The sequence below is a fragment of the Furipterus horrens genome, unplaced genomic scaffold (assembly GCF_987537825.1).
Source record: "Furipterus horrens unplaced genomic scaffold, mFurHor1.1.pri manual_scaffold_5, whole genome shotgun sequence".
In the NCBI taxonomy this organism is placed as follows: domain Eukaryota; kingdom Metazoa; phylum Chordata; class Mammalia; order Chiroptera; family Furipteridae; genus Furipterus; species Furipterus horrens.
In genome coordinates, this window is record NW_028327175.1 from 198,465,674 (window position 1) to 198,485,317 (window position 19,644).

The window sequence follows — 19,644 nt, forward strand, 5'->3', positions numbered from 1 at the left end:
ATGTGATGATTGTGGACCTTTATCGAAACTTCTAGAATTTCCCAATGCATTCTGCCACTGTCCCCAGGCCCTGCCGGACGCATCAGCATTGCCCTCATGGCCAGCTGCCCTGTCACCCCTCAGCCTGCTCCCTACCACACCGTCTGTATTTCACAAGTGAGCCCTGTGCTTCCGGGTCCTTTCCTCTGGGTCAGATTCTGGGAGAGCCCAAAACACTGGGCTCAACACAGAACAGAGGTTCCTGCCAACCCCCCAAAACTGTCCTAAGAGCAACACCCCAGGTAACCTTCAAGGAGGAAGATGAGCTCCCATCACTGTGGTTCAGTGAAGAGGCTCCCTGCGTGCCCTCAGGAAGCCTGGTCCTGTGTGTGAACACAGTGTACGGTCACCTCCACACCAATTTTGGTCAATACCAGCAGGACGCTGGGGACATACCTCTTCTAACCAAGATGCTCCCTCAGCTACAGCAGGTGACAAAATACCTTGGGTGACAGCTGCCCTCCAGCAAAGCCCAGTGCCCCACAGGCATTCTGAGGATGGGAAGCAGCCCGGGGCTGGCAAGTGTGCTTGGTTTCTGTCACGCCTGAGGCCCACCTGAGCAGACGACGCCGGCGTCCTCCCTGTGGTTACAGTTGTGAGAGTTCCAGCCTCGGTGCGGGCAGCTCCACAGGTGCGACTCGTGCCCCGAGCAGTTCACGTCGTCCAGGACGATGGGCCCTGAGCCCTCACCGAACTGGGCACTTCCTGGGGCCCACGTGGCCCAGCCACAGCCCAGCTGCCTGCACACCACGTTGGCATCGTTGGTGTCCCAGCCGTCGTCACACACGGTCCCCCAGGAGCCTCGGTAGAGGACCTCCACGCGGCCCTCACACCGGTCACTTCCGTTCACCAGCCTCAGGGCCAAACCCGACTCGGTCCCTAGAAAGGGGCATGAAAACTCATTCTCTCCCGTGTCTCCTGAAGGAGGAGGTTCCGGCGTGGGCTGAGGCTCAGAAGTCTTCCTCGGACCAAGACCTGGGTCCGGGGTCCTCTTCCCCAGCGTCAGGGCCTGACCAAAGCCTGGGCATCACCCTCTCCCACCCCGGGCTGGGTTAGAGCCCTCGGTGTGCGCTCGGATGCACGTTCTCTGACTGGTCCCCACGATGCCCAGGGATTCAATTGCTGAGCCTGGCCTTGGGGCGGAGGGCAAGGGGGAGAAGCCGGCAGTCTGCGTCAGCAGTGACCGCTGGGATCACCCTGGCACCTGCCACAGGACACCACCAGAGACGGCTTCCCAACGCCCCCACCGAGGGGCAGCCAGCCCTGGGCCCTGGTCTTTGGGGACTCCATCTTCTGTTGGCTCACCCCACATGGGGGACCCCACCCCACTGGGCCTTAGCCTTGTTCTGGAAGTTTCTTTTTAACTGAGCACCTACTCATGTCACTTTCAAACACAAAGCTTGCCCTGACATTCATTGTAGTATGACCCTCCTTCCTATTAAATAGGAGACCAAACCCAAACCACTGGCCACGAGGCTGAAGGAGGTCCTAGTGCCACATCTTCCCCCTGTCCCCTGGGGAAGGGGAAGGTGGGCATGACACCCCGACTTGGCCATCAGAGCACATGGGACTGATTCGTGAGAAGGTAACTAGTGCCCAGCAAGCTGCTCACGATCCTCCTAGACCTGGCAGCTGAGATGCCGGGACAAACAGACTCTTTCTCTTGGTGGGAGGTACACGTGGGGCTAGCAATACCCGCCACGCGCAGAAAGGAAGGTGATAGTGAGGACCATACACATAGGAAAGTAGAGATAAGAAAAGCACACGGGACGACCTTGGAACTTCTGGATCCAGCTGTACCTGAACCCAGGTGACCACTAAACGCAAAGTTATGTGAGCCCTGGATCCTCTTCTAGCTCCAGGGAGTTTGAGCTGCGTTCCTGCCACGTGCAAACCAGATGCCCTGACTAATGTATCCCATCATGCTGGGAGGCAGAGGGCCCCTCCCCATTGGACGAGGAGATGAGCGCGGAGCTGCTTTCACCCCAGATGCGTGCACTTCCCCCAGGCCCGTGGGCGCAGCGTTGAGTGCCGATGCTCCGGCTGGGCCCCAGGGATGCTCACCGTAGGAAGGAGTGGTGGACCACCAACCTGGAGAGAAGAGAGCAAAGCAGGCTTAGAGCAGGACACAGCATCGAGGCTGGGTCTAACGATCTGGGACTGGGGTCAGGGGGCTTTGGGGGCGAGGGGAGCCATGGCTGGAGAGAAGGAGGCCTTCTCTGAGAGCTTGTCTGGAGCCAGACCACGCCCTTGAACGTGCCTCCCACCGGCAATGTGGTGGCGCACGTGTGAGAGCAATGACAGTGCTCTCCGGACACAGTGCCCCTCGGGAAGAGCATCCTGGAGGCTCTGCAGGGCGTCTGTGCCATGAGAGACCTCCCAGTACACGTCACGTTTGGCCCAGACAAAGCTTTCCAGCAGCAATGGCGCCAGGACTGAGCCTCCTCTGTCGCCAGAGGTGGGTACGCACTGCAGCCAGAATGCTCTTATCTCCCTGAGCCTAACTGGCAGCTCAGGGTGTCATGGGCACAACTAGAAGCATCTACATGCTCTGGACTAACGGCGGAAGGGACTGGTAGGCAGGGACCTCGACAGGCCCCTCCTAGAGCTCCTGGTGGGGTTGCCGGGTGAGCAGGGAGACAGCAGTCAGAGGCAGGGGACTCACCTGGCCAGGCTGTGGACTGGGACTGAGCAGCTGCGAGGGAGAGAAGGTCAGATTAGACACGTGGCTCAGTAGATTGCCCCATTAGCAGCTAAGGAGGAAGAAACCAAGCAGATGAAATGTTCAAGGGTGTATGTCCCTTGCCACGGGGGATGGTGCATTTGCCCTCTGACCCTGGCAGGATTGCTCGTGGTCATAACCCAGGAAGACCCTGTGCTATTATTTCCAGAATCAGGTGATTTGCTCTATTTCTAGACAGAGTGATTGAGTGGACACAAGGAAATTGTCCACCCTGCATTGTGCAGCAGCTCACTGAGGTGGCAAGGCTGAGGAAGAAGGCTCAGGACAAGCCCTGTGGGTGATGTTTCTGGTTGAAGGCTAGGCAAGTAACTACAAGGGGTTGCCTGGCAGGCCTTGCAGGGGCTGCTGCCCTCGGCAGAGCTCACTTAGTGTACAGACTGAACCCACATTCTCTGCAGAAAGTCAAAGTCAAGGACTTGTGACCCCCAAGTCTAGACCAGCCATGGGAGGACTGCTGCAATCCTAGCCCACCAACCCCACTCCCAAGGTTCCTCCAAACCCTCCCTCTTGCCGCTGCCTTGACTTCTCTGGTGGGGAGGAGAGGGTGGTCTCACTTTCAGTTTGTTTCCAAATTCACTTTTCAACTCCCAGCACCATGACAAGGACCGATACTGAACTGGGCAGACACTAAGGAAGCTTCAAGGAATCAAGAGAAGCACCAAGACCTCGCCAGTAAACGCGACTTAAAGACGAGTTGCAGTGAGAAGTCCACCCCGTGACAGCGACACGAAACACGGCTGAGGCCCACCTGAGCAGATGACGCCGGCGTCCTCCCCGTGGTTACAGTTGTGAGAGTTCCAGCCGTTGTGGGGACAACTCCACAGGTAGGACTCGTACCCTCCACAGCGCACGTCGTCCAGGACGATGGGCCCTGAGCCCTGGCCAAACCGGGCATTTGTGGGGGCTGACGTGGCCCAGCCACAGCCCAGCTGCCTGCACACCACGTTGGCATCATTGATGTCCCAGCTGTCATCACACACGGTCCCCCAGGAGCCTCGGTAGAGGACCTCCACCCGGCCCTGACACCGGTCACCTCCGTTCACCAGCCTCAGGGCCAAACCCGATTCGGTCCCGAACCCTAGAGATGACACAAGAACACCCGGTCCGTGACTGTGCTGTGCCGCCAGGTCTCAGCCCTGCTTCAGACTCAGGGGACATCCCCTTGGCAAAAAACAGCCAGCTTTGGACACGTCTAGAGAGTCATCTTCATCACAGGAAAGATGCAGAGACAGCCTATTGCTCCAGGTCAAGGATGCTCCAGTCTAAAAAGCCCCCATGACGGCCCCAAATGGGGTCAGCCAGACTGCCAAACTGACCCCCGGGGTCACCCTCGCAGGTCTCCATAGCTACAAGGCATTCCCTGTTGGGCAAGTGTTCCTCCTTGTGGTCCTTGGTGACCTCGGGCACAGCCCCAGGATATGATGCCAGGTCTGCCTGACAGGTGGGGGACAGGCATTTCACCCCCTTTTTGTGGGACAAAAGTTAGAGACCTGAGCCAGCAGAGAGGTCTCAGCAGGACAGGCCAGGCTCCAGCGCTTACACTCAGCGACGGAAGGAAGCTCTGCTGAGATCCTGCCCAGAATCCAAAGAGAAACAGGCCCCCACGTATTATATCACACCCAGAACCTGGTCTCAGACACTATTTCGTTTCTATCCCCACCACAGGGACAAGGACATGAACGGCACATCTGACACCTCTTCCAGTCCCATCTATCATCGCCTTCAACCAGGGGCAGAAAGAGACCCCTTGGGGGGCTCATAGGAACATTTACCGTGGTCTGTTGTTGCTTCAGGCCAAACTGTGGTCCACCAAGTGTCTGGAAGTGACATCAAAGAGGGAGGCCATAGTTAGGCATCACTGACAGAAGTCCTTTAAAAATGTGTGGGGACATCATGACATTTACACATGTGCTTCAGGTCACCTCCCCCCTGTGTGAGCACAAGCCCCTTTTCAGCAACTGGAGGCCACCTCTCTGACCACGGCAGCAGCCCTCACAGACAGCACCCACGTATTGGGTGAGAACCCAAATGGGTGAATGATTTGTGGAGCCTTGGAAATCCCACGCATCCTCCCAAAGCTCTGCTGGGAATCTCAGAGATGGAAGTGACAGAGCACGAGCACCTGGGTGGGTTCACAGAGAGTGGGTTCCCCAAGAGTGAGAAGGAGAGCCCTGGTGTGCAGAAAGTAAGAAATATCTGAGAAAGGCCGCTGGAAGCTCCCATGGCCAGGCTGTGGCTGGGGACAGAGCAGCCGTGAGGGAGAGAAGGAAAGTCAGACAGGAGCACACAGGTGCCCAACCCAGACCCAAGTTAGATGACCCTTGGTGGGCAAGACCCTGCTGTGCATCACAGGGATCCCTGTAAATCTCTAAGCCTCGTGTGCTCTCCTTAAGTGAAAAGCCTCTGCCATCTGCTATCCCATCGTCGTGTGCTCACTGGTAGTTATGAGAGGTGACCAGACTCCAAAGCTGGGCAGAAAGAGTCAGGGCCATGTCGATGAAATCTGGAGCTCAACAAATGTCCTTGGAGCCAGAGGACCATAATCACATGTGAATCTATCATCCCCTGGGCACTGTCTCTGCTACTATGAGATACAGAGCTGACCGCGCCAAATCTGAGGATGTGAAGCTGTGAGGGTAGGAGGGAAACCTGGGTCCGAGGTCCCATAACAAACCCTAGTGGTTAGGAATGTCCCCCCCACCCCCATCCCCAAATTCATCATTCTGGATCTAGTATGTCCTAACTTCATGGAACTGGGGGCCATCTCTCTGATCATTTTAGCCTCATTGAGGACAGCCCCCATTACTGGGTTAGAACGGAGATGGAGGGTGAAGAGCTGGGGTCTAGGAAATCCCACATATACTGAAAAAACACTGTTGGGGATCTCAGTGACGGGGAGCAAAATGCAGGAGACCAGGAGCATGTTCAACAGTGGTTCTCCCAGAGCGAGAGGGTGCACCTGGGAGGCCCCACCACAGAGACGGGGGAGAGGATGGCACGTCTGGTGCCTCATCTGACCCTGTTCTGTCCCCGACTGAATTCAGAGGCGGGGACAGAGCACCTGGGAGGGGACAAGAAATATTTACCTGTCTCCGTTGTCCGCGGTGCATCTGTGGACGTGGTCGGCCATGTACCTGGAAGTCACAACCGATAGAAAGGCCACAGTTAGGCATCACTGAAAGACATCTTTAGAAACTCTTTTTGACAGGCAGCATGAGAATCCCACATGCACCTCAGCTACCTGCTTCCTATGTGAAATGAGCCTCACGCTCAGAGAGGTCTCGGGGTCCGTGGTCCTGTGCAGATCAGACGGACCCCTCTACATCTCTGAGCCTGCGGTGTTCCCTCTAAACTACAACACCTCTGACACCTGACATCCGTGAGTCTAAGACTCACTAACAGCACTGAGAGGGTGACCAGACCCGAAGCTTGGGTAGAAAGAGTCAGGGACCTGTCGATGAAACCGGGAGCCCATCACATATCCTTCTACCCACAGGGCCATCATCACATGTCACTCTACCATCCCCTGGGCACATCTCTGCCACACAGTCATGCTGAGGTGACCGTGCTGAATCTCAGGGTGTAGAATATATGAGGGTTATAGACAGGATGGAAGTCTGATGTTCTATCAAGAGAAACCCAGGGGTTATGAATGTCTGTTATCCTGCAAATTGTATTGGCCTGGATATGATAGATTCAACGTTCATGCAACTGGAGGCCACGTCTCTGAACATGGCAGCTACCCTGAGAGTCAGCGCCCACGTATTGGGTGAGAACCAAACTGGATGAATAATACGTGGAGGCTTGGAAATCCCACGCACTTTATCAAACACTGTTGGGAATCTCAGTGATGGAGGGCAAAGTGCATGTGTGGCCTGATAGGTTCACAGAGACGGGGTTCACCAAAAGTGGGGAGGAGACAGCTGGTGTGCAGAAAGGTAATATCTGAGAAAGGCCGCTCGCAACTCACCTGGCCAGGCTGTGGACTGGGACTGAGCAGCTGCGAGGGAGAGAAGGACAGTCAGACACGGAGCACACGGGTGCCCAGCCCAGACCCCAGTGTGAGGACCCTCAGCTTGTTCCCACTCAGCTGACACCTCTCACACGTCCTCGCTCTAGTCACTACCACAGTCTGTCCCAGCCTCTCTGTTCAGTGCCATCGGCTGCCTCCCTCTGCCCAAGAACTGACTTCTCTACGCCAAAGCCAGTGCCTTGCCTGGGACAGGCCACCACGGCCTTGGCATTGACACCCAGGGAATTAGCACAGATTGACCCTAATGAATGTTATGATGTGGACGCCAATTTATGCGCTTTGACTTGTGATGATTGTGGACCTTTATAGAAACTTCTAGAGTTTCCCAATGCATTCTGCCACTGTCCCCAAGGCCCTGCTGGACGCATCAGCATTCCCCTCATAGCCAGCTGCCCTGTCACACCTCAGACTGCTCCCTACCACACCGTCTGTATTTCCCAAGTGAGCCCTGTGCTCCCGGGTCCTTTCCTCTGGGTCAGATTCTGGGAGAGCCCCATATATTGGGCTCAACACAGAACAGAGGTTCCTGCCAACCCCCAACCCCGACAATCAACTCCACCTAAGAGCAGCGCCCCAGGGAACTTCCAAGCCCAAGGTGAGCTCATGTTACTGCGGCAAAATGGAAAAGCAAAACTCTCTGCTCTGCCCTCGGGAAGCCTGGTCCTCAACAGGAACATGTGCTGCTGTCACCCCCAATGGACCTGTGGGCATTACCCAGAGAACCCTGGGGTCTTACACTGACCCAGCTGCTTTGTTATAACCAAAGCAGGTGACATAACACCTTGGGGGCCAAGGGCCCTGGAATAAACTCCAGGAGCAGGGAAAAACTATGAGACCCGGGCAGGCACCCTCAAGTGGAAATTTTGTTAGTTCTGAGCAATGTCACCCGTGACAGGGAGACCAAACATGTCTGCCGCCCACCTGAGCAGATGACTCCAGCATCCTCCCCATGGTTACAGTTGTGTGAGTTCCAGCCGTTGTGGGGACAACTCCACAGGTAGGACTCGTACCCTCCACAGCGCACGTCGTCCAGGACGATGGGCCCTGAGCCCTGGCCGAACCGGGCATTTGTGGGGGCTGACGTGGCCCAGCCACAGCCCAGCTGCCTGCACACCACGTTGGCATCATTGATGTCCCAGCTGTCGTCACACACGGTCCCCCAGGAGCCTCGGTAGAGGACCTCCACCCGGCCCTGACACCGGTCACCTCCGTTCACCAGTCTCAGGGCCAAACCCGATTCGGTCCCGAACCCTAGAGATGACACAAGAACACCCGGTCCGTGACTGTGCTGAGCCGCCAGGTCTCAGCCCTGCTTCAGACTCAGGGGACATCCCCTTGGCAAACAGCCAGCTTTGGACACGTCTAGAGAGCACCTTCCTCTCAGGAAAGGAGCAGACAGCCTTTCCCACCAGGTCGAGGATGCTCCGATGTAGGGGAGCACCCATGACCTCCCCCAAGGGGGTGAGCAGGACTGCTACCCTGACCGTCACGGGGCCACCCTGGGGAGAACCCCATAGTTCCCAGGGTAGCTTCCTGATTGGGCATTTGTTCCTCCTCCATGGTCCTGGGTGACCTCAGGGACAGCCCCAGGATATGATGTCATGTCTGCCTGACAGGTGGGGGACAGGCACTTCACCCCCTGTCTGTGGGACAAGAACCTGAGGCCTGAGCCAGCAGTGGGGTCCCAGTGGGACAGGCCAGACTCAGCACTTACACTCAGCGATGGAGGAGGCCTGCTCAGCCGCTGCCTGGGGTCCCATCCCTTAGAGACAGGTAACCACGCATCTATGTGACACCTACAACCTTCTCAGAGACTATTTCTTTGCAGGCCCCACCGCAGGAACAAGGAGATGAACGGCACATCTGACACCTCTTCCAGTCCTGTCTATCATCACCTTCAACCAGGAGCAGAAAGAGACCCCTTGGGCAGGTGACAGGAACATTTACCGTGGTCTGTTGTTGTTGCTTCAGGCCAAACTGTGGTCCACCAAGTGTCTGGAAGTGACATCAAAGAGGGAGGCCATAGTTAGGCATCACTGACAGAAGTCCTTTAAAAATGTGTGGGGGCATCATGACAATTCCACATGTACTTCGGGCCACCTGCCCCCTGCGTGAGCACAAGCCCCTGTTCAGCAACTGGAGGCCACCTCTCTGACCACGGCAGCAGCCCTCACAGACAGCACCCACATATTGGGTGAGAACCCAAATGGGTGACTGATACGTGGAGACTTCGAAATCCCACACATCCTTCCAAAGCTCTGCTGGGAACCTCAAAGATGGAAGGTACAGAGCATGAGCACCTGGCGGGTTCACAGAGAGTGGGTTCCCCAAGAGTGAGAAGGAGACCCCTGGTGTGCAGAAAGTTAGAAATATCTGAGAAAGGCCGCTGGAAGCTCCCATGGCCAGGCTGTGGGCGGGGACAGAGCAGCCGTGAGGGAGAGAAGGAAAGTCAGACAGGAGCACACAGGTGCCCAACCCAGACCCAAGTTTGATGACCCTTGGTGGGCAAGACCCTGCTGTGCATCAGAGGGAATCTCTAAGCCTCGTGTACTCTCCTTAAGTGAAAAGCCTCTGCCATCTGCTATCCCATCGTCGTGTGCTCACTGGTAGTTATGAGAGGTGACCAGACTCCAAAGCTGCACAGAAAGAGTCAGGGCCATGTCGATGAAATCTGGAGCTCAACAAATGTCCTTGTACCCAGAGGACCATAATCACATGTGAATCTATCATCCCCTGGGCACTGTCTCTGCCACTATGCGATATAGAAGTGGCCACGCGGAATCTGAGGATGTGAAGCTGTGAGGGTAGGAGGGAAACCAGGGTCCGAGGTCCCATAACAAACCCTAGTGGTTAGGAATGTCCCCCCCACCCCCATCCCCAAATTCATCATTCTGGATCTAGTATGTCCTAACTTCATGGAACTGGGGGCCAACCCTCTGATCATTTCAGCCTCATTGAGGACAGCCACCATTGCTGGGTTAGAACGGAGATGGAGTGTGAAGAGCTGGGGTCTAGGAAATCCCACGTACACTGAAAAAACACTGTTGGGGGTCTCAGTGATGGGGAGCAAAATGCAGGAGACCAGGAGCATGTTCAACAGCGGTTCTCCTAGAGCGAGAGGGTGCACCTGGGAGGCCCCACCCCAGAAACGGGGGCGAGGATGGCACGCCTGGTGCCTCATCTGACCCTGTTCTGTCCCCGACTGAATTCAGAGGCGGGGAGAGAGCACCTGGGAGGGGACAAGAAATATTTACCTGTCTCCGTTGTCCGCGGTGCATCTGTGGACATGGTCGGCCATGTGCCTGGAAGTCACACCGATAGAAAGGCCACAGTTAGGCATCAGCGAAAGACATCTTTAGAAACTCTTTCTCACAGGCAGCATGAGAATCCCACATGCACCTCTGGCTACCTGCTTCCTATGTGAAACAAGCCTCATGCACCGAGAGGTCTCGGGGTCCGTGGTCCTGTGCAGATCAGACGGACCCCTCTACATCTCTGAGCCTGCGGTGTTCCCTCTAAACTACAACACCTCTGACACCTGACATCCGTGAGTCTAAGACTCACTAACAGCACTGAGAGGTGACCAGACCCAAAGCTTGGGTAGAAAGAGTCAGGGACCTGTCGATGAAACCGGGAGCCCATCACGTATCCTTCTACCCACAGGGCCATCATCACATGTCACTCTACCATCCCCTGGACACATCTCTCCCACACAGTTATGCTGAGGTGACCGTGCTGAAGCTCAGGGTTTCAAGGTACGAGGGTTATGGACAAGATGGAAGTCTGATGTCCTATCAACAGAAACCCAGGGGTTTTGAATGTCTGTTATCCCGCAAATTGCATCGGTCTGGATATGATAGCTTCAACGTTCATGTAACTGGAGGCCACGTGTCTGAACGCTCGTAACTACCCTGAGAGTCAGCTCCCACGTATTGGGTGAGAACCCAAATGGATGAATAATACGCAGAGGCTTGGAAATCCCACGCACTTTACCAAACACTGTTGGGAATCTCAGTGATGGAGGGCAAAGTGCATGTGTGGCCTGATAGGTTCACAGAGACAGGGTTCACCAAAAGTGGGGAGGAGACAGCTGGTGTGCAGAAAGGTAGTATCTGAGAAGGCCACTGGCAACTCACCTGGCCAGGCTGTGGACTGGGACTGAGCAGCTGCGAGGGAGAGAAGGACAGTCAGACACAGAGCACACGGGTGCCCAGCCCAGACCCCAGTGTGAGGACCCTCAGCTTGTTCCCACTCAGCTGACACCTCTCACACGTCCTCGCTCTAGTCACTACCACTGTCTGTCCCAGCCTCTCTGTTCAGTGCCATCGGCTGCCTCCCTCTGCCCAAGAACTGACTTCTCTGTACGCCAAAGCCAGTGTCTTGCCTGGGACAGGCCACCATGGCCTTGGCATTGACACCCAGGGAATTAGCACAGATTGACGCTAAAGAACAGGCTGATGTGGACGCCAATTTCTCCACCTTGACATGGGATGACTGTGGACCTTTATAGCAATATCTAGAGTTTCCCAATGCATTCTGCCACTGTCCCCAAGGCCCTGCCTGGCTGAGTAGCATTCTATTCATGGCCCCCGGTCATCTCTCACTCTGCTCCTATATTTCACAGGTGAGCCCTACGCTTCGAGGTCCTTTCCTCTGGGTCACATTCTGGGAGAGCCCCATACACCGAACTCAACACAGAACAGAGGTTCCTACCAACCCCCCACACCTCACAAACAACCCCACCTAAGAGCAGCACCCCAGGGACATTCCAAGCCCAAGGTGAGCTCGTGTTACTGGAGCAAAAAGGAAAGGCCCCCTGCTCTGCCCTCGGGAAGCCTGGTCCTGAACAGGAACATGTGCTGCCGTCACCCCCAATGCCTGTGGGCATTACCCAGAGAACCCTGGGGTCTTACACTGACCCAGCTGCTTTGTTATAACCAAAGCAGGTGACATAACACCTTGGGGGCCAGGGCCCTGGAATAAACTCCAGGAGCAGGAACAAGGCTATGAGGCCCAGGCAGCGCCCTCAAGTGGAAATTTTGTTAGTTCTGAGCAATGTCACCCGTGACAGGGAGACCAAACATGTCTGCCGCCCACCTGAGCAGATGACGCCGGCGTCCTCCCCGTGGTTACAGTTGTGTGAGTTCCAGCCGTTGTGGGGACAACTCCACAGGTAGGACTCGTACCCTCCACAGCGCACGTCGTCCAGGACGATGGGCCCTGAGCCCTGACCAAACCGGGCACTTCCTGGGGCTGACCTGGCCCAGCCACAGCCCAGCTGCCTGCACACCACGTTGGCATCATTGATGTCCCAGCTGTCATCACACACGGTCCCCCAGGAGCCTCGGTAGAGGACCTCCACCCGGCCCTGACACCGGTCACCTCCGTTCACCAGTCTCAGGGCCAAACCCGATTCGGTCCCGAACACTAGAGGTGACACAAGAACACCTGGTCCGTGACTGTGCTGAGCCGCCAGGCCTCTGCCCCATTCCAGACTCAGGGGACCTCCTAATGACAAACCCCCCCGGGACAGATAGCCACCTTTGGACACATCTGGACACTCCTCTTCAACACAGGAAAGGAGCAGAGACAGTCTTTCCCACCAGGTCAAGGATGCTCCAAAGTAGGGAAGTACCCATGACCTCCCCCAAGCTGGTGAGCAGGACTGCTACCCCAACCCTGCACAAGGCTACTTTATTCCATCCTTAGGAGTAGGTACAGCCTTTCTCTTATATGTTCCCCTCATGCTTTCAGGCTTTAAGTCATTCAGAGTTCTTCACAGTAAGCAGGGATCCCTGAGAGTATCTCTAACTGGTCTAGACTCTTCACGTGTGTTCAATTGGAGTTCTTCATGGTGCAATCCCACTGACTGCTCTCCAACCCAAGCTACTAGAAATTCAGGGGCAAGAAAATGTTCCTCAGCTGGTTCCCTAGAGAGGGTCTGGAGACCGTTCACGTGTTTCTTCTCTCGGCAGACTGTGGGTAGTGTCTCCATTCCTTGGGACATGTGTCCTATGACTTTCCCATGCTGAAGAGAAGTCTGATCAGACCTGCATGTCCTGGGAGGAGCCCTGACATACATCTGGGGATCTGCTATTGGCTTGGAGAGCATTTTGCCCATGTTCCTTCTAGTTGACATCCAGGTCTTTGTAGCTAAGGTGGCTGAAAAGTGCTGACCCTGTGGTCGGTCTTGAAACTGATCCCCTTGGTCTCTGACCCAAAGCACACAGGCTTCTGGAAACCCCTGCCTCCTCCCCACCCACTGGGACACGGACAGCGAAGGGGGCTGCCACCTAAGCCGCCTCTACTCTGTCCCCAGAGCCCTCCCTTTGCGCTGCAGGCTGACATCATTCTCTCTCCCCGTGCCCCTAACGTTTTCCCGTGTAAGAGTCAAACCCATGGCTATACTTCATATCATGACCTGCAGAGAAGGACCCATATAAAATTATTCATTACCTCTTGCAGAAGCAGTTGTGACATTTGTGGTAGTAGTCTCTGCTACAGGTTGTAGAACGGGGAAGAAACAGAAACATAGTTAGGTCTCCTCTGAGAAGAATCAAGATCTGAATGGAAACTTAAATCTGGTACGGAAATGTCATTGCTGACCTGGATTTTGTCTTCCTGTGTGACTTTGGAAAAGTCAACACACCTATCTAGCTTCGAGTTCTTTCACTTTAAAAGGCTATTTGAGGGAAGAGGGGTGTCTCTGTATCAACCTACTGAGCTTGATTTTGACCTTCCCACATGTGACCTACGCAGGGCTCCAGGAAATGGATGTGAAAACAATGTTCACATCTTTATATCCTACTTACAATCACTTTCTCTTATCTAATTGCATTGGCTAGCATCTTTAATACAATGTTGCATAGTTGGGGGGTGGGGCTGAAGGGAATATTTGCTGTGTTTTTCAGTTCTGTGAAAATGCTTCCAATGTTTCCCCATTAAGTAGGATTTTAGCTTTAAGCTTGTGGTTTTCAAATTGCTTTAAGGAGCCCCGGGGCTTGTTCAAGGTGCCAGCAAGAGCCTCCTTGGTGCTGGGGCTTGGAGAGAAGATGATCTGAGAGCTGCTGTTACCCCACTGCACCCAGAGCACTCGATTTTTGTCTAAATTATCTATGGAGCTACTGCATGAGGTCTTTTTGGATCTAGAAGTGTGACAGCCCCCCCCCCCATCCCAAGCTCCACCCTCACTGGAGACTCTGACAGCTCTAGATGAGTCCTGTCTGTCACCTGATGTCATGGGCAGATAATCAACCCCCTCCAGCCCCTCACTGGCACTCCTGGCCAGAGCAGCTGTACCAAGGGCCTGTCAGGCCCGACTGGTACTCCTAATACCTAGCAGGATTCTCAGAGGAAATCATTGCAGAGGGGAGAGGCTCTTCTGTTACAGCTGTTGCAACTAAGACTTTGGGGAAGAGACATGGTTAACTTAGAATACAGCCAGTCTCATCCTCAGGTTTAGTGACATCCTTAATCAAAGGGAATGGAAAAAGAAGGCAAAGTCAGGCCTTACGCCATTGGCCTTAGGGACAGGAAAACATAAGACCTGGAGAGAGAAGTGCCTGACACATGTAACATTAAGATTCCCAGCTGATCCTTGCTGGGTCCTCACAGGGGCCTTGGTCAGAGTTTCTAGAGTCAAAGGTTCCCATGGAAAATGGGCAGTGACTTTCCTTCTCAAAGCCCAGGCCACCAGTACCTCAGGCTATATTGACTGTACCTTCCAGCTCTCCCCACTGGAGGCCCGACAGAGGGGTGCATGGGACCTCTGCTGCCCACAGGCTGAAGGGCCATAGTCCTTCGTACTGAGAAGGAACCAAGGTGTCTTGATATGGACTCAGGACGGGGCACAGGCAAGGATGCTGCTCCGCAGGTTTGTACCTGCCTCTCCAGGCCCTGCAGCCAGAAACCCAGCACCCCCGCCTGGCTAGGAGGCAGCAGGGCTTGGTGGGGACCACAGGAGCGAGCACTGAGCATGGACAACAGATCCCCCCAAGATAGGACACCAAGCTCCACCTTGGAGCTCCTTGGAGACGCCTCTGCAGGTTGATTCCTCCTTAATCCATGGACACGGTCCATACAAAGGATACCCATTCAGGCCTGAGGCCTTGTTCAGAGGACACCCCCGCCCCCCCAACTTGGGAGCTATGCACCCCCATCTCTCATGCCTTTCGCACCTCCCCAGGATCTGGGTGCAGTGGGGTAATGAGCCCACAGAGATCCCACGTAACAAACATTACCTTCTGCATGCGTTGTCCGGGATTCCTCCGTGGAAACCAAAGAAGCTAGAGTGGAGGGAAGCAGAGGTTGTTTGACATCGGTCCTCATTTGGGGGAGGTGGCCCTGCACTTCCTCAGCTCTGAAACAAGGGGCCGGAGGCCGAGACCCAGGAGTCCGCTCACTGCTCAGAGGCCATTTCCTCTTGTGAAGCAGGACTCATCTCTCTGCCCCTTTGCTGGCCCTCCTTCAATGCGGGATGCCACCAAGGACACGCCTCTGCCCCTGTCACCCCCCTCCCCTCCTGAGCTTCCACAGCCTCCATCCACAAAATCACCCCATGGATTAACAGCACCCCCCTGATTCACAAGGTTGGACTTCGAATAGCAACTGCCAGTTTCTGCTGCTCAGGCACACCCTCACATGACGAAGAGCTACCATCTCCGAGACAGCCCTGAGAAGGCGGCCCCAAGAGGAAGAAAGGCATTTTCCCAAGATGTGTCCCCAAATGCTGAAATAGACGCGCTCCAGAGTGACCACTCTGAGCACCGTGCTCTCTCAGGGAAGTCATTCTCGTGGGGTGGTCAGATCATCAGAGTCACACCCTGGGCCTGGTGGCATGCGTGGTGGCCTGCGCACGCACCAGCCCACATGGCCAACGCCAGCGGCTGCTCTCACGGTGACAGCTTAGCTAGAAGCTTCCCTCTGGGCACCCGCAGTGGGGGGTGTCCTCAGAGGGCTGTTTGCGGGTGAACAGCAGTCAGCACGCTGTGAGCAGGTGACTTCTAGCACTGGCGGGTCAGCGGCAATTTTTTTTCTTTTTCCAATAAGGGTGTAAATATCTTTTGCTGTCCCCAGTAAAGGGAACATGGTAGTGACTCCTCAGTTTGATTTCGGCACAGACATAAGCTTTAAGGATCAGAAGTTCTGAACCCTTGTCTCCCACCGTGAAAAGGAGGAGAAAGAGTCACCTAGGGAAGTGTCTGTGCGTCCCGGGTGAGCGCTGGCCATGACGCGGCTCATCGGAATGAGCCCGCGGCTTGATCACGTCAGCCAGCTCTGGACGGGGCCGAGATTGAAACCCACCCCCGCCGCCTCCCAGCTTTAGGGCCTCAGCCCTGTCACTTGGCCTCTCTGAGCCCCCACTTCTTTGTCTGTGAGAAGGGACGGTGATACCTGCCCTAAACATCAAAGCACACACGACTTAGAGTAGGACGGGCGCACGGCAAAGCATTCCGTGCAGGCACCACGGTGGTAGGGGACACAGGAGCCGCGTCCCCAGAGTAGCCTTGGGGACCGTGCAGGGCACTGTCTGCGCTACCTGAGCACACGACTCCGGCGTCTTCCCTGTGTCCACATTCGTGGTCGTACCAGCCGCCGTGGGGGCAGCTGGACAAGGAGGACTCCCGTCCCGAGCAGTCCACTGTGCCCAAGAGGATGTTCCCCGAGCCCTGACCAAAGATGGCCCCGCCCGGGGCCGACACCGCGTAGCCACAGCCGAGCTGCCGACAGACGACGTCTGCGTCCTGAGCATCCCAGCTGTCGTCGCACACGGTGCCCCAGTAGCCTCGGTAGAGGACCTCCACCCGGCCCCGACACCGGTCACCTCCGTTCACCAGCCTCAGAGGCAAACCTGCAGCGGCACAGAGGAGAGCCATCGTGTCTGCTCTCGGCCCCGCGGGCTGCCGCCACCCAGGCCTCCGTGTCCCCCTGTGTCAGAGCCCTGCCCTGTCTCCTTCACGGGTTCCCCTCCTCTCTCAGGGCCTGACCACGCTGCCCTCCCAAGTTCTGCCTCAGCCCTCTTCCCAACCCCCTGAGGACCTCTCCGGAAAGAGCCCCAAATCCAGGTCTCCAGGGCTGCTCAGCCTGACGACCCCAGCCCCAGCCTCTAGACCAGCAGTTCAGTGGCCTCCTGGGTACCCCACCCCCATCGCCAGACTCCTCCACCTGAGTCAACGGGGCCGCCCCGCTCCACCGTAACTGTGCCGGAAATGTGGTTGCCATATTTGATCCCTTCTTCTCCCCTCCTCTTAGATCCAACGTATGGCCAAGGTCATTTTCTCTTTCAGCGCAGCCACCTAAATTGCACTAGGTTCGATCTTCCTTGGAGCCCGGCCTCCCCCAGCGGCCTCCATGAAGCTGCGCTCCTTTCCCCAGTGCGTGCCCACTCGCTGATTCGGCCAGGATCCACGGGGTGCCCACTCTGCCTCCCCCCTGTGCCGGATCCCTCCGACTCACCCAGGCCGCCCCGAGGCTTATTCTGACAAAGTACAGGCACGTTCAGGCCACTGCTCAGAACGCCTCTGTATACTCTGCTCCCATGAGGGTCAAGTCCAAGGGTGGCATTTGCCCAAGAGGGGGCCTCAAGATAACGTTCGGGCCCCCTGGGAGGGGCTTAGACATTCGCACTATAAAGATGACGTCAACTGGGAGTCCACAGGGACCCCGTTCCTGCTGGACAAGACCCTGCTAGTCCCCTGCACTGATTACACAGGGGAAGCAGGCAGCCGGTCCTCAGGGATCCAGCCCCGCGTCCCAAATGCAGGCGCCCAGTCCTGGGGGTGGCTTTTCAATGGTTAGTGTGAGGTTATGAGAAGTTTGCGCTCAGGGGTGGCCAGAGCCGTTGGTCTGGGACGGAAGCGAGAGGCTGGCAGTTGCCGTCAGGGGAGGGGTCAGGAAGAGTGAGCAAAGGACAACCCGACTGTGTCTAGGGAATTCCCGCGGTGCACTCTGGGCCCCTCCACCCTTCCTGCTCCCCCTTTCGGGTCCCTCCTGTGAAGGGTCCCTGCAAAAGAGCCGGCCATCTCCCAGCCTCTGCCTGCCCCTAGCTGGGCTTCAGTCCCCAGAAAGCTGCTCCACACGCCCCTCCCAGGCCACTTCCGGACCACGTGGGCCTGCTCCAAATGGGCAGGGATTGGCCTCAACGGAGCCAGGAACGCAATGGCAGGGCCAGCTGTCCCAAGTGAGCACAGACAGGACCCTGACGTGTCAAATCTGGGGCAAAGGGTGCACCTTCTCACTGCAGAGAATGAGGAGAGAAGGATGCGTTTAGTCAGAATCTTGGGCAGGAGCAAAGGCGTCTGTTCTGAGTTCAAACCTCGGCCCAGCCCCTGTGACCTTAAACATCCAACAACTGACAAGTTACCTAACTAGGCCCCGTTTAATGCATCTGCAAAACAGAGGTTACGATGCCGCTTACTTACCTCAAGGTGTCATTGGGATGATTTCCTGATCATAGGACGTACTATGTGCGTTAGTTGGGCACTTACTATGTGCCAGGCAGCATTTTAAATGCTTTTTTATATAGTAACTCGTTGGGTGTGTGAAGATCATTTTGTGCGGGGTGCACAGCGAACACTTGGAACATGTTAGCTACCTTCAGGATAGCTTCTTCCTTAACTGTGAGAGCAGGCACTGACTCCCCTGCCCCCCATCTCTCCTGACACCAAGTTAATCTGCAGTGAATGACCGAGAGGCAGAGCAAAGGAAGGAGAACGACAGGTGGGACAAGCCTGAGGTCTCAGGCACCCTGTGACCTCTCCCTCCGCCCCCCCCCCCCATTCTAAAGGGCCAATGGGCACTGGCTCTGTATCTAAGACAACACTCAGCCTGCACTAGCCTCCAGCCGCAGCGGCAGAACTGGCTGACCCAGCCAGTGAGCAAAAACCCGGGGAATACAAGCAAAAAAAAGTCTTACCATAGTCTGTAGTCTGGGCGGGCCACTCACCTAGAAAGAAACCAAACGCGTCTTACAAACGGGGTTCTGCTGCTTGGCAATGACCTCCAGCCCGGCACTGGCTTGCGCGTCACCTCCGAGTCCACCAGGGGGCGCTGCGGCCTCAGCCTTGGGTTCGCGTGTCCCCAGGGCTGTCGCTCGAGCGCTTGGGGGTTTGGCGGTACAAGAGGTCAGCCAGCGTTGGATACGGGACACGCCGTCATTTCCGACGGCAGAAAGTACGGGTCTCTTTGCCAGGCCCCCCAGTGCTCCAGCTGAGAGTCACGGGATGGCACCTGTGCTCACAAGGCAGCGCGCGCTGCCGGCCAAGGGGTCCGGGCTGCACCTGCCTCCGCCTTCCCGTCCGAAATGCGGGCGAGCCAGCACTCAGGGGCCCCCTAAGGAGCTAAATACTTTGATGTCTGATAGCCTGGTCCTTCTCATCATCCCCTGGGAAATTTTAACTGTCTTGGAACACCCCAACTGATACCGAGAGCCTCCTGAACCCGGGGATCCTGGGGCACCGGGAGTGAGCGCATTAAGCAACCGGCACAGCCGCCCGGGCCCTGCCAACTGCCCCCGCCAGCCACCGGTCTTAAGGCCCAATCTAGAGGGAGGCACAGAGATGTCCCCGTCTGTCCCTTCCGAGGGACGTGGTGTCAGGTGCATGTGAGTCCTTCACAGTGACTGAGGATTCAGAAAAGACAGGACAATGAAACACACCCCTCAGCATGCTTTAGTGTTTCAGCGTAACGAGCTGAACTCTCCTGTGTCTTCGGTGGAGTGTGGCCAACCTTGTGTTTTGTGTGTGTGTGGGGGGGGGGGGTCTTTGTGGCAAAGTCACATTCAGGTCCCACTTCTGCCTCCGGCCTGAGCGTTCAAACCCAATTCCAGCCA

General features: G+C 56.1%; 1 protein-coding gene across 1 annotated transcript in view; it reads right to left on the minus strand.

The window, feature by feature from the left end:
* DMBT1 (deleted in malignant brain tumors 1) overlaps nucleotides 1–19,644 on the minus strand; it is a 36,454-nt gene that overhangs the window by 11,690 nt on the left and 5,120 nt on the right. Inside the window, exons 3-17 of the mRNA XM_090279443.1 lie at nucleotides 18,730–18,759; nucleotides 16,354–16,665; nucleotides 14,969–15,100; nucleotides 11,913–12,242; nucleotides 10,952–10,981; nucleotides 10,070–10,117; nucleotides 8,763–8,810; nucleotides 7,737–8,066; nucleotides 6,753–6,872; nucleotides 5,869–5,916; nucleotides 4,555–4,599; nucleotides 3,531–3,860; nucleotides 2,705–2,734; nucleotides 2,104–2,130; nucleotides 595–918 (exon numbers count right to left, since the gene is read on the minus strand). Coding sequence (XP_090135569.1) covers nucleotides 595–918; nucleotides 2,104–2,130; nucleotides 2,705–2,734; nucleotides 3,531–3,860; nucleotides 4,555–4,599; nucleotides 5,869–5,916; nucleotides 6,753–6,872; nucleotides 7,737–8,066; nucleotides 8,763–8,810; nucleotides 10,070–10,117; nucleotides 10,952–10,981; nucleotides 11,913–12,242; nucleotides 14,969–15,100; nucleotides 16,354–16,665; nucleotides 18,730–18,759 — 2,184 coding nt within the window. The remainder of the gene's footprint in view (nucleotides 1–594; nucleotides 919–2,103; nucleotides 2,131–2,704; nucleotides 2,735–3,530; nucleotides 3,861–4,554; nucleotides 4,600–5,868; nucleotides 5,917–6,752; nucleotides 6,873–7,736; nucleotides 8,067–8,762; nucleotides 8,811–10,069; nucleotides 10,118–10,951; nucleotides 10,982–11,912; nucleotides 12,243–14,968; nucleotides 15,101–16,353; nucleotides 16,666–18,729; nucleotides 18,760–19,644) is intronic.